The sequence below is a fragment of the Ambystoma mexicanum genome, chromosome 5p (assembly GCF_040938575.1).
Source record: "Ambystoma mexicanum isolate Mex_15411 chromosome 5p, UKY_AmexF1_1, whole genome shotgun sequence".
NCBI lineage: Eukaryota > Metazoa > Chordata > Amphibia > Caudata > Ambystomatidae > Ambystoma > Ambystoma mexicanum.
Window position 1 is genome coordinate 1,202,101,286 of NC_090930.1, and position 14,062 is coordinate 1,202,115,347.

Sequence of the window (14,062 nt, forward strand, 5' to 3'; positions counted from 1 at the left end):
CCTCTCTACTCCCTCAGGTCACACCTCAAGTTTCTCTCCCACAAATATTTTCCTCTGTTAACCAACTGGCTAGGGTTATTTGCCTCTTTACCAAAATTCACCTCTCTGGACTATCTCCTCCCGTAGTCATTCACCGGTCTTCGTTTCCACCTCTACACTTCCCTTATACTTCTTCGCGAAGCTTACCCAGTGTTTCCCCTCAATTCTTTCTGAGAACTCCTCTTTTTGGCTTCAACCCTTTGGACATCTCCTCTAGAACAATTCAAGCATTCCAATTTTCCTTTTTTTGCTCTCTCTCCTCCTCCCCCAACCCTCTTTTTGGCACGTCCTTCACCCCTTTAGGCACCTCTCCGAGACTAATTTAGATTCTCCAGTTCCATATTATCCCTCTCTTCCTCACCCGTTTGGATACATTCTTCTCTCTATTTCTCTGGGCCCTTCCCTTGGCCCCAGGATCATTCTCCTCCCAAACTCTTGAACTTTTTCTCAACGGCTTACTGTATGTTTCTCCTCCCAGCCTACTGGGTCCCTTGATCCCCCACTTTCAAGACTTTACTTTTCCCAGCCGCCTGGGCCCTCCTCCAGCCTTCTGCCTCCTGCTCACACCAGGCTCCAGTGGCTCTGCTCTAGTCTACCAACTGCAGTTCCTTCCTGAGCTTCTTATCTCCAGTTAGCAAAAAAAGATTTCTCCTATCGTCACCATTCACTAACTGAGCGCTGGAGGTGTTATGGGGCTTTGGTCACTCCTTACAGCCTTTCTCTAATGGAATGGGGATTAGGTGTGTCGTTTTGCAAGGGGGACTTGAGAATTGTAATTCTCTGAGCTTGAATGGCTCTGCAGCACAGCTTTGAAAACAAACACTGCCATGTTAGAATTCCCAACTCCTCTTGTTCTTTCAGTTGCTGGCTGACGGTTGTGGGGATATCTCATTGTAGCTTAGGTTCCCCTCTTTGTTTAAATTGTTTCTGGAGAATCTTTTGCATTTAAGAAGACCTGTAATCAACTATATTATATATTGGGATTGATGTGACTTGAGCACACTTACTTTTCCAGTTGGCATTGAACAGCACAGCGCATGGTAGACGATTGTGTGCTTGGCATACATGCACACGTAGCTGATTTTATGCATTTCTGTGATATTTGTGTATATTTGTATCAGTCGGTGTTTTGTATTGTCTTTTGTTATTTTCTTTTTTTTAAATACTATATGCCATTGGTTCCATTTGGAGAGGAGCACAATATGTAGGATGTACACTCGTTTTATGGATGCACTTGGTATGTAAATATTCCGCCGATTTTGCCAATACAATGTATGAAAATGAAATGTGAATAACAACAATATTAATAAATAACTACACTCTCAATGAAACTATCAATGTATTGTATAGCACAAAAGTATTTGAGGAATGTTTTATGAAGGGACAGGGACCCTGTTTTGTTTTGCATTTTGTTCTGGAGAATCTTTAGCACCTGCGTTAGGTGAGCAGAGCATACCAGTGCAGCCGGCCCCACGAGAAAGCTGCTTGACTTTTTTTATAAAGGGGCCAGTGTAGCAACAGTTATCCTATGGCAAAGTGCCACTTTATCACCCCTTCATCATACCAACTCTGTCAAATGGGGCACTTTGTCAAATAACATAACTTACTGATTTAACATTATAGTTTGACTACCTCCTTCCCTTTTTATGATGTACACATTTTCATTTTATAAAATGTTAACCATGTCTCCCCAAATTTTTTATCAGGCAGACTGTCTAGTACTTGTAATTTAACACAAAGATAATCAAGTCACAATTCTTTGTGATTCCCTACAGTGCCTTGTTTAACACTAAAAGAAAATCGAATGATTTTGACTTATCAGCCCTGCAAAGTGCCTCTCAGTGCACTATAAGGCTGCAGTATTTTATCTTCTTTATCACAATATGTTATCATGCCTTAACTACATGTTTAGTTATTTCAGAGGAGATAATGGTCAGTCACTTTTTACCAGGACTCCTATGTTTACGAACAGATATGGAACATCTGTCACCAGAACACGAGGTAAGCAATTTTTTATTTAAATATATTTGTCTTGGTTTTAGTGCAGTTACATATTCAAATACTTTTGTGATTTCAAATGACAGATTAGGAGCAGGGCAGCAGTTTTCCATGGTATTTGCACCTGCTAAAACAATTGCTCTCGCAAAAATGTCTTGCAGCAACACGTTAACAGGGAGCAACTTTTATCTCATTGCACACATCGCAGTGCTTTAGTGCAAAGTATATATAACACAGGCCATGTTTTAGTTGTATGAGATGCGTCCATTACATACCAATGAATGCTGAAGAGTTAACTATACACTGGACAGTATTATCCAACTGCAATTCTCATGGTGCGGTTCTGTTGCGCTAACCATCCAGTGTTGGTTAGCAACAATACACCTAAAAAATAAAAGGCACATGACTTTACATCCGTCATACTAAATGAAAAATCACTCCTAAATTAGAATACCTCTACTAGATAAGCATTAGATCTGGTTGTTGGATCCCTTTTCCACAGTAGATATGATTTGTGTACAAAAAACGTGCATGCTGGAAGATTTTGAACATAGGAATTTCTTGGTTATGATATTATATGATGGGTTATTTATAACATGCTCAATACCCAGAGGTTTCTAAGCGCAGACCCGGGAATCAAACCTGTGTTGCTGCGTGTCGTCTTGCTTCCAAGGCGAGCACGTTGCCGCTGAGCTATCCTCACAGGAATTGCGATAAAGTTTCCAAAAGGCAGGCGGAAATGGGGCCAAGCAATACATCTTAACTCCTCTTGCTTCACTGCAATCTCATCTAATGACTTGCACCAATTTAAATATGCAAGTCTTCAAAATGATGTGTGACACAATGATGGATAATTTTGAATATCCATATCCTACCGAGGCCACGTAACATTAGTATGTGTGCCAAGGCGTGCGATCAGGCCTTGTCAGAGGAGGGAGAGAGCCCACACCCCAACTCCTTTACCCGTACATGAGTTGGGGCACACCCCTATCAACCTCCTGGGATGATGGCAGCGTGGAGGCCAGCAAGCAGCTGAAGCACAGGACACTAGAGGTCGGGCCATGCAGCAGCGGCCCGAACTGCATCGCGGGATGCCTCAAGCATGACCACACCTGTGAAAGACGAAGGATGCAGTGTATGCAAAAATCCAGGGTTGCAGAATGCAGGAGAAAACCGACCACTGCAACAAGGCGAGAGCGTGGCTCCAGCTGGCAGTGTCAGCTGGAGCCCCCGCATACTGGAGAACCACTAACCCACCAGGGATATTATTATAAGAAGACCTCCATGAAGGCCGGACAGTCTCTGGGAGCCATTACTGGCTCAAAGTTGAAAATGCAGTTAGATTGCAAGCCCTTGTAAGCCCTCCCCATAGCTTTCCTGTCATACCCCATCCTGGAAGGGAAGCTATTGGATAGGGTAAGTGGCCTATCCTGGGTGGAGGTGGGGTATTTAAGTGTGTGAAAGTGGTATGGGTTATTTTGGTGAGGAGACAAAGGCAGTGGAGGATGTCTGAGAGACCAGGGAGAGGAGAGCAACAAGAGTGCAGATGTTATTGGAGAGAGGGGGCCTGCAGAGAATTGTGTGTGTGAGAGAGTGGAGAGTGTGAGGAGTAGAGCTAGAGTAGAAGTAGCAGAGTGCCTGTGGTAATGGAGGTGATAGTTGTGGGAGTAATAGATTGGTAGTGGGAGTAAAAATTGGTAGTTGGTAGTAGCAGAGGGTAGTACGTGTTAGTAAGTGGAAAGTCGCAGTTGAGGTAGAGGGCTGTGGTAGTGAGAAGGAGTAGCAGAGGACTAACAGGTGCAAGGAGGTTTTGTAGGAGGTAGGAGGGAAAATAGGATAACAGAGATAATATTGTGGTTTAATCAGCTACTTCAGGGGTGAAGTTGTGTACTTTTCCATCTTTTCCTCTACATAGAAAACAAAAATTATGATTATCTTGCAAAAAGTGTTTTCGTCGGGTAGTATGGCGCTTAAGCCCATAAAAGCATCCTGTGCCCTGACAAAGCATAACTACACTTTGTGGGCAGTTATTTCTAAAGCAGTAGAACATATAACTAAAGGTGAAATGAGGGATGGCTTTAAGTGCCTTGTCACCAAGAGGAAGGAGGCAGCATGCCAATCTTCGAAGCAGGGGCTTGGCGCTGCAGATTGTGTTTGAAGAGCTATGGGCACCAGTTTAGTAACCAAGAGATTCTCCTAGCTGAGAAAGTTGGGGTTCGCCAGAGATATTTAATAGAAGCATCTTGAAAATGCCCTTTAAACGTGTACAGGTCCAGTGCTCCAAGCATCCAAAATCTTTGAGATGCTTTGCATCAAGAATCAGTTCAGGCAACAACACAGGCGTGGAGAGGCAGACATTTTTGTTATTTCAGTGCTTTCAAAATAGGAGGCAGAGTACAAGCCTCAGCAAGAGCAGGTCAAAGAAGGCATATGGGGCAAGGATAGAGGCTAAAAGGGAACACTGACAGCTGCTGCCAACATGCCACAATCTACAACTGTACCAAAACTGCTTTGAAGCATTCGCACACTCCTCTGCAGTGGGAGGCATTATAGCCTGGATTTCTGCAGAATGGTTACACATTAATTCATGGGTACACCGATTGGTAAGGCAAGACTATTGCCTCAATTCCTGAAACACCCTCCGGACTGTCCTTCACCTTCACAACTTTTCTGGGGACCAGATCAGTTATTAGAGCAGGAGATTGGTACCTTTCTGGGGAAGGGCAACATGGACCGGGAGCCCAGAGTGGAATGGAACCAGGTGTGGTCCCCCCACTACCTTCTTGTGCCGAAAAAAAAGAGGACTGCGATCTATCTTGGACCTGAGGTGCTTGAACAAGTTCCTCAGGAAGGTGTGAGACAAACATGGTATTGAGAGATATTGAGAGATGACACAGACAATGAACATGTACTTTCAATAACTTTATTAATGATCAGAATGGTGTCACGCCTGACTAACCCTCTGCAATGGCAGGATTTCCCTGCCGAAAGAAATCTAAAACCAGTCTATGTCAGGAAGTCCAAAAGCAAAAGTCTGTCCATGCCAGAAACCTATGCTGTCCTCAGAACTGCAACAAAACAAGTGGGGGGATTCCCTCAACCAAAGTCAATGTTCCAGACCAAATGGTCAACAGATCTTATTTCAAGTTCACATAAAGTGTTCTGGTTTAAGTTCATCACAACTCAAATAAAATTTCTTCTCAGCAAGGATTGCACAAGTTCTGAAGTTACATTCTGTATATATCACAGTTCACATCAAAACAAAGATTTAGGGGTCTCCCTTCCCCAAGTTCAAATGCAACAAAAGGTTTGCACATCACTGTAGTCTTGGGACTCCCTTCCCCAAGACAAAGGTCCTTCAACTTTACCTCTTAAGGGCCTCTTCTCCTAAGAGGTACCATCACAGCATTTGACAACTCCCAACTTCACAGGCTCATTGATTCACAAGTACATGAGAGAACATAGGGTCCACCTGACCCTCCTTTGGTTCGTTTCACCCATATTTTCACCTCTAGCCACTTGTCAAACCTTTTTAGTGGCTTCTGGTCTAGGTGCAGTTATCAGACCATACGGTTCACCCATTACAGGTCACGTAACCATGGGTTCCCCCCCAGCTGATGTTCAATGGTTCAACAGTTCAAAGAACTCTCGAGGTGTCTCGTTGGAAAAATGAACAATATCCAATTTCTGTTGGTTTGGAACCAAACAGCCCCTCTTGCCCCAAAGTCAATAAATCATTTTTTAGTTTCATTTTGCCGGCTCAACAGCCCCTTTTTATAAGCCCCAGGCTCTTTGTTACGTTTAATGTTCAATTATCCAATGCTATGTTTCTATTCAGTTTGGTATTCAATACATGTTCAATTGTGCATTATTACTCACTGGGAGCTCGTCGGCAGCTTCCCGACACTGAAGCTTCCCTCTGATACTCGCCAATCTTTTATCGGTTGCTATGGTGGTTCTCAGCGTCTTCCCATCTCTCTGGAAACAGGGACACCCACCGGTGCAAGCTACGCTTGCTCGCCACATAGCTTATCTCTCTCTCCGCACAGCTTCTCCTTCTCGTGCCTGCACCTCTAGCGCCGGTGCTCACACGCGGACTGCAGGGTCAGGGTTTCTGCATCTCCCAGCGGCTCCTGGTGCATACTGTGGAGGATCCCTGGCTTGGGGGAATAACTCTGCCTCTCTGCTTGGGTCTCACGAGTCCTCCGGGTCTCTGGTCGGCATCTTGGCTTCTCCCCCTGGACCACCATGGCTGCCTCCATACATGGGTCTTCTGCTCTCAGGTATCCCGCTCACACCTGTCTATCCGACTCCACCTTTTATACTATATTGTCTCTGAAAGTCATGGGACTGCAGGTGTTTTGAGTCACTCCTAATTGCTTGACCGTGTATACACATATTAGAATGACTTGCCTGATCTTAATGGCTACATGCCTCTAACCCTCTCCTTCATCACAGCACCAAAGTGGTTTTTACATTGGGTAATCCGCATTGCTCCTAGTTGCCTCTTCTTCCCATTATTGCCAAGGGGCATTACAGGGGGTAAGGGAACAGTACTGACAATAGCCCATAAAGGCTCAGAGGAGGGTCAGATAGATCAGTCTAATGAAAGGGGGGGATACCATATCTTACCCTTGTGCACCCCACTCCTGTTCTTCAAGGACCTTCCAGATTTCCTTTGTCTTGACTGATATCGATATTATTTCAACTATGATTTTCATTCACTCTTCTATGAATTGCATTGACTGGGATGAGCGAGAGGATTCCAATAATGATTCTCATTCACTCTTCTATAGGTAAATACTTTATTGTGACGGGGACGCGTTGATTTACCTGGACTTTAATACTGCAGTTTCTTTATCTTGACTGGGATGAGTATGAGCATTCAAATAATAATTTTCTGTCCCCCTTTCGGGTCTTCTGTTTTCCCTTTTACCTGTTGCTGTTAGGGATAACGTCACCGGGTTTCCTATTCGTTCGAGATCGCCTCTTCATTCCGTCAGGTTGGCTTCTTGTGTTCTGTGATGAATCTGATGGTGTCATCACTCCTTTCCCTGAGGTAGCCTCTTCCCATGTGGCATGCAGATGTCAGCTGCTACATGACCCTGGCAGCGGCTATATGAGGGAATATCACAAGGGGGGAAGTGACGCTGTAGGGCTTCGCGGGGGGGGGCTTGACACAACATCATTAGAGGAAGTTACATACCCCTCTTCCCTTTTAGGGATGTTCCTTCCTTTCCTGAGGCCCTGATGGCCTACTGTGATACTCTATCCCAACCACTTTCCAGACCTACTTTCAGCATTCCCCAATATCTTCCAAGAAGTAATGTACCAGCAACTGAAATGAGGAAGAGGCGGGGAGCAGTAGTAATTACTCACGATAGTATGTCGACCCCTGAGACAAGAAAGAGGGGCAGAGCATTGAAGATGACTAAGATTGGAAAGCCAGCGCTACGGTCTAGTTGTTGGAAATTGTTCGAGCAAGCCGGAAGATTTAAATCTGCTGCAGATTAAGGCAAGAAAGTGCAGAGGCTGTGTGTTGTGTTGGCCTCTGCGAACGCTTATCCGGATGCTGAAGAGAAGCTGGCCGCTTGAAGCCGCGAGACAGTGAATTCTGACGCGGGAAGAAACCGGGCTGGTGTAAGCCCCGCTGCCTGAGACAGCGAGGCAGCAGGGATTGCACGCAGCAGAATTGGGGAAGGCGAAGGCGCAGCAGCTAACTGGACGCATGCAGACTCAACCACCTGAAGCAAAGCAGAGAAGCACGAGAACACTTCAGAGTACCTGCTAAGCTCAGGGAAGACAAATGGGTTACTGGGTTACCTAGAAGTTATGCCGTGTTAAGAAAGCAAAGCGAGAGATGCAAAACAAAGCCTATAGCAAAAGTAACATTAATGGGTGTTTCACTATGATCCAAGCTGACATCTCTGCATTGCAAGTCACTCAAAATGGGGGGATGCGTGTGATTCTCTGCCTTGCCAGACGTGATCACATTACCAATGCCAGGAAGGAGCTGCATTGGCTCCTGGTGAAACATTGCATTATTCATAAAGTACTGACTCACCAGTGCTGGAATCATGAGGCTCCCACTTTCCTCATTGATGGGTGCACCAGCCTACTTGCACTTTCAGGTCTCTGGATCATGCTAGACTTTGTCAGCCTAGATTCAAGCTGGCTCAATTTAGGGGCACCGTTTTTGACATCCAGGCACCTTTAGCCTGGAACGCCCTTCCCCCTGACCTGAGACAGATCAAGACCCTGAATGAGTTCAAAAAGCGGATTTAGACCTATCTCTTCAATCGCACTGAAGGTCAAACTCCCTCTCACTATGCTGAATCAATTCTCCTTCTGACAGTACTTGTTTGTTAGTCATGTATTGTTTAACGTGCGCTCTGAGGCCTACGGGCATGTGGCACATTTAAAAATAAATTTAAATAAATAAATTGCCTTTGATACAGAGGAAGACTGTCCTGATCATGCTGAACAACACGATTGAGAGGAGGTTTGGGGGGTTTAAGGAAGGCATGGTATTAAAGCAAGACAGACGCAAGTGATCGCAGTTCAAGAGTGTTTATTAAACTGTAAAATGAGTTGACAAACACCTATTCTAAACCTAAATCTAAGATGGGAGCAAGCTATGACAATCAAATAATAATAATACAGTCCTAGTAGTGTCTAGTCAAATAAAAAGGGCTTATACTAAAAAAACTATTGTCAATCCTTACCGCTATGCTACAAAATAGTGATGGATAATGTTCACAAGAAAAGAAAGAAGTGTTCACAAAATGATAAGTCTCCCTTCCCCACGTTTTTAGCATGGGACAAGGCAGGACCCTTGACCACAGCACACTCCTGGGCTTCTTTGGCACGAGTTCACAGTTCCTTTTCACTATACCGGGGCCTTCTGTAACCAAGTCTTTTCTCATACAAAGTCTCTTGCTTCAGAGGCCTATGCAAAAACAACAAAACAAAAGTTCCTTCTGATAACCTTCATGTAGGGTGATTACTCTTCACCCTTGTATCCGCCTCAGCTGGGCTCTGATCCTTCTTTCAGCATCAACCTCGCAAAGCACTTGCCAACTTAAATAGAGATTTCCGAAGGGCGATCTGGTCTCGCTGGGTCACTCAGAATGCGGGCTTTACAAAATCACAGTTCGTACAGCGTTCCCCTCAGCCAGGTGCAAATATTAGTTTCACAATTGGCTTATCGTCACAAACTTTTACAACGTGTCAAGGACTTTCGATTGTATAAGGGGTTTTTGCTTGACCCGTGTATGACCACCTTAACACCTTACGTCGGCCTTCCCTAAGGCCTCTTGGTATTTGTAGTTTCTTACCCCTTTTTGTTCAACACAGTTGCTACTGCAGTCTAACACAGACTGGCCCACTAACCGGTTCGTCTGACTCACCGGCTGTGCTGAACTTGTTGGTGTTTCTTTCGCCGTTGGAGTCAAGGACCGTACTACGATGGCAACTGCGTCTTCCCACCCTGGCTATCGGTGCAGGAGGGTTCCACGTACCACTGACATCCGTCACAATGCTCGCCAGCTGCGATTCCCGATGTTCTGTTTCGAGGGGATTGGGTCCTTCAACGTATTCCTTATCTATGACAGGTAATCACCACAGCTGTGCTGCTTGGGAACATTTTCGGTGTCTGCGTCGATGAAGTCGATACGCTGTCCTCGAGGGCCTCCTTCGAGCCGACGTCACCGGATGTTATAGGTAGGACGCACGCCACCCGTAGCCTCAGTTCTGTTTTTTCCGCGAACGTGTTTGCTTCGTAGATCTCATCGCGCCTGAATTCTTCTGAGTTCTGTTCTTTCGGTTCTTCGAACCTGCTCGTTTGTGAAGATTTCCATGATGACTTCGTCTTCTTCTACCCCACGGCCGGGTTTCAAGAAGTGTCGACACTGCGGTTCCAATATGTCACTGATGGACCCGCACAACGCCTGCCTCTGGTGCTTCGGTGAGGACCACGCCAAGGACGATTGTAACGATTGCCAGTCGTTAACTTCGAAGGCCTTACGGGAGCGTATGAAGAAGCTTTCTATCAGTAAATCCACTGCGCTTTCGACTGACGATTCGAGGGGCGACTCTGCATCGTCGGCGTAAGTCCGGGGGGGTCTCCGCCCCGGAGTGGGTACCGCCATTCCTCTGCCTCTTCTAGGCACTCACGGAAGCGCCATCACCGGTCACCTTCCCCGTCCTCATCCGAGGACTCTGCCTGTCGGCGGGTTGCTTTTCCCAACAAGCATTCCACTCCTGCGGAATGAGATTCGTTTCGGCAGGAGATGTTGGTGATTTTTCAGTCGCAGGGTTCCGTTCCGTCCGTGCCGTCGAAAGACGCCGGCCGTGACCGTGCTAGAGCCACCACTCGCACATCTTCGGGCACGGGTGGTTGACGTGATCATTGAGCACCTTCGAGGTCTCGATCGGACAAGGTGGATCGCTCTAGACGTGCCCGCTCCAGGTCCCGGCCCTCGAGACCGTCGGAGCCTGTGAGGTCTTCATAGAAGACATCGACGCCTTCGGCGCCAAGGTCGTCGAGGGACTCTCACGAGGCTCTGCCTCTGAGGAAACCGTCGATGCCACCGGCGCCCAGGCTTTTTTTTTGTGGCTCAGCACTCGAGGACTGTGTCGAAGCCGTTGGCGCCACGCTCGACGTCGATTCCATCGACGCCCTCGATGCCTTTCGAGGCTGTTTTGTCGGAGGTACCCTGTGGCACGGTGGAACCCCCTAGAAAGGCTCTGGCCAAGTCGAAAAATGTCTTTGTCCCTTTTTCTGTACCCCCATTCCAGCCTCTGGATTATATTTCTGAGGTGGAAGAAGGGTCTGAGGAAGGAGGTTTGGTTCCTGATGAGGTACCTGACGCGATTTTGTCTGGTCATAGCCGGATGAAGACCTGCGTCAGTCGCTGCACGACACCAGTGGTCTGGACACCTCTCTGGAGGTTGAGTTGGGTAGGCCTGAGCCTGGCACGCACGCCGAGTCCTCGTACTGGCGCCTTATGTCGAGGGTAACGGAATACTTGGGGTGGTCTGCGCCACCAATGGATTTTCTGCAGGATGACCTGACGGATATCCTTGACCAAGTTCCACCAACTGACCCGGTACTGCCATTCCATATGGCGTTGCAAAGAAGGGTGGCGGCGGCTTGGACTGCTCCGGAGAGTCTCCCGGAAGTGAGCAAGTCTTTGCCGAAGAAATATCGTCCAGCCAGTAGCGGCCCCAGCTACTTGACTACGCACCCCACTCCGGAGAGTTTGGTGGTGCAGGCGGCTATTGCCCCGGCAAAAGAGGCGTCATACCCTACCATCCCTCCTGATAGGGACGACAAACGTTTTGATGGCTGGGCGAAGAAAGGGTTTTCTTCAGGGGGTATGGCTTTACAGGCGGCCAACTCCGTGTGTGCCTTAGCACGTTTCACTCATACTCTGTGGAATTGTGTCTCGTTGGCGGCTGAACATGTTCCCGAAGGGGAGTAACGGGATGGCTTTCTTGCCCTTGTTCAGGATGGCAAGGATACCATGTGTGAATCCGTTCGGTCGGGTCTGGACACGGCAGATTGCGTCAGCCGGTCCATGGCAGCGAGCACCGTAATGCGCAGATTTGCATGGTTGCGGAAGTCGGGGTTTGCTCCTGATGTACAAGACCGGCTTCTCAACATGCCCATTGATGATGAACATCTTTTTGGCAGCAAGGCTGACGAGAGCCTTGAGAGGTTGCAGACCTCCAAAACTGCAGCAAAATCATTGAGCGCTGCAGTTCGCCAACCTCCGCCTTTCCGTCCTAGGGGACAGCAATGGAGGGGAGGTTCCTTTCGATATTACTCATCCTTTGGTAGATCGAGAGGAGCTGCAAGTCGAAGGGGCCACCGTAGGAGTGCCAGAGGTGGAAAGCAAGGTACTTGAGTTGCCAGGCCGCTCGGGCAGTTGCCTCTTTAGCCTCAGGCAATGCTGCAGCCGCTTTAGCTCAGTCATGAGACCATGTCCCATGGTTCGCCAGTTGGGGGGGGAAGGCTGGCACAGCATCTTGTAGAATGGCGTGCCATTACTTCAGATGTGTGGGTTCTGGAGATCATAGCCCACGGCTACTGTCTTCCTTTCCGGCAGAGGCGTCACGACAATCCACCAGGGAATCTCTCTTTGAAGAATTCGGATCCCCTCCTTGCACAGGAAATACAATCCCTGCTGGAGAAAGGCGCCATAGAACTGGTGCCTGTAGCGGAGAGGAACAAGGGATGGTATTCCCCTTATTTTTTTATTTCGAAGAAAGACGGAGGATTGAGACCCATCATGGACTTGCGTGGCTTGAACAAGCTCCTCAGGAAGGACAAGTTCAAGATGGTTACTCTCTCTCAAGTCCTCCAGGCCCTTCAACTTCAGGACTGGTTGGTGTCTCTCGATCTCAAGGACGCTAACTTTCATGTGCCGATCCATCCCAAGCACCAGAAGTACCTGAGGTTTGCGGTTGGCACTCGCACTTCCAGTTTCGGGTCCTGCCGTTCGGATTGAACTCCGCCCCGAGGGTTTTCACCAAACTCATGGTGGTGGTGACAGCGTATCTCAGGAAAGTGGGGATTCACGTCTACCCCTACCTGGACGATTGGTTTATCAGGGCGCGCTCTCCCGAGCGAGTCCTGGATCATCTGTCAGTCACCTGTCAAGCCCTTCACAAGCTGGGCTTCTCCCTCAACTTAAAGAAGTCCCACTTGAGACCAACCCAATGGCTCCAGTACATCAGAGCAGTGCTCGACACATCCCTGGGGGAAGTGTTTCCTTCCCCCGGTGAGGGCTCATCACATTCGGCAGATGGTGCACAAGTTTCAACATGCCCAAAGTCTCCCTGCGTTCGAGTTCTTGAGGTTGCTCGGCCTCATGGCATCCTGCATTCTTCTGGTGCCAGAGGCCAGGTTGCGGATGAGATCTCTGCAATGGGCTCTCAAGATGCAGTGGTCACAGTCCTCCGGCAGGATGTCGGACCCCGTTCAGGTGCCACCCTCGGTCGCCCAGGACCTTCTATGGTGGGTCGTCGACAGCAATCTGATGAAAGGGGCTCTGTTTTGGCTGCCCTGCCCGAAGGTGACGATCGTGATGTATGCATCTCTCACGGTATGGGGAGCTCATGCCAACGAGTTGACAGTCAGCGGTCGTTGGTCTCGGTCGGAGTCCAGACTCCATATCAATCTGTTGGAGCTGCGGGCCGTCAGGCTTGCCCTGAAGGCTTTTCTGCCGACTGTGCAAGGGAAGAATGTCCTGATTCTGACGGACAACACAGTGGCCATGCACTACCTCAACAAAAAGGGATGGGGCAGGGTCACTTCCTCTGTGCAGGGAGGCGATGCAGCTCTGGTTCTGGGCCATCCAGCAGGAAATTTCGATCTCGGCAGTTCATCTGGCCGGGGATGAAAACGAGACGGAGGACGCACTGAGCAGGCAGAGCGCGATCTCTCACGAGTGGGAGTTGGCTCAGGAGATTCTCCTGGAGATATTCGCCCTTTGGGGGACCCCTCAAGTGGATCTCTTCGCCTCCAGTGTCAACCGGAAGTGCGAAAGATTCTGCTCGCGGGAATTTCCTCCAAGAGGAGCCTTAGGAAACGCGTTCATAGTGGAGTGGTCCTTCCCGCTGCTGTACGCGTTTCCTCCAGTCCCCGTCATCCCGCAAGTGCTGCGGAGGCTACGGAGGTTCGGTTCCGGATGATCCTCATTGCTCCGGCATGGGCCCGGAGGGCGTGGTACCTGGACCTTCGTGACTTGTCCATCTGCCTTCCACGTCGTCTTCCCTACCGAGACGATCTGCTCCCACGGGAGGGGGGTCAGGTTCTCCATCCAGAGGTCAGATCCCTCAGCCTTCACGCTTGGCATCTGAAAGGTTGAGGTATAGGGATTGGGACCTCCCTGAAGATGTGATAGAGGTGTTGCTTTCGACCAGCCGGCCTGCAACAAAGTCCCTGTACCGGTGCCGTTGGAGAAAGTTCTGCGACTGGTGCAGGGTTAAGAATGTGGATCATTTTCATGTGACATTC

The 14,062-nt window shown here is 48.4% G+C and overlaps 1 protein-coding gene across 8 annotated transcripts in view; it reads left to right on the forward strand.

The window, feature by feature from the left end:
- Positions 1 to 14,062, forward strand: part of RELCH (RAB11 binding and LisH domain, coiled-coil and HEAT repeat containing) — a 1,825,259-nt gene that overhangs the window by 1,735,837 nt on the left and 75,360 nt on the right. For all 8 annotated transcript variants that reach the window (XM_069613666.1, XM_069613665.1, XM_069613669.1 and 5 more), the window contains one exon: positions 1,952 to 2,040. In XM_069613666.1, coding sequence (XP_069469767.1) covers positions 1,952 to 2,040 — 89 coding nt within the window. The remainder of the gene's footprint in view (positions 1 to 1,951; positions 2,041 to 14,062) is intronic.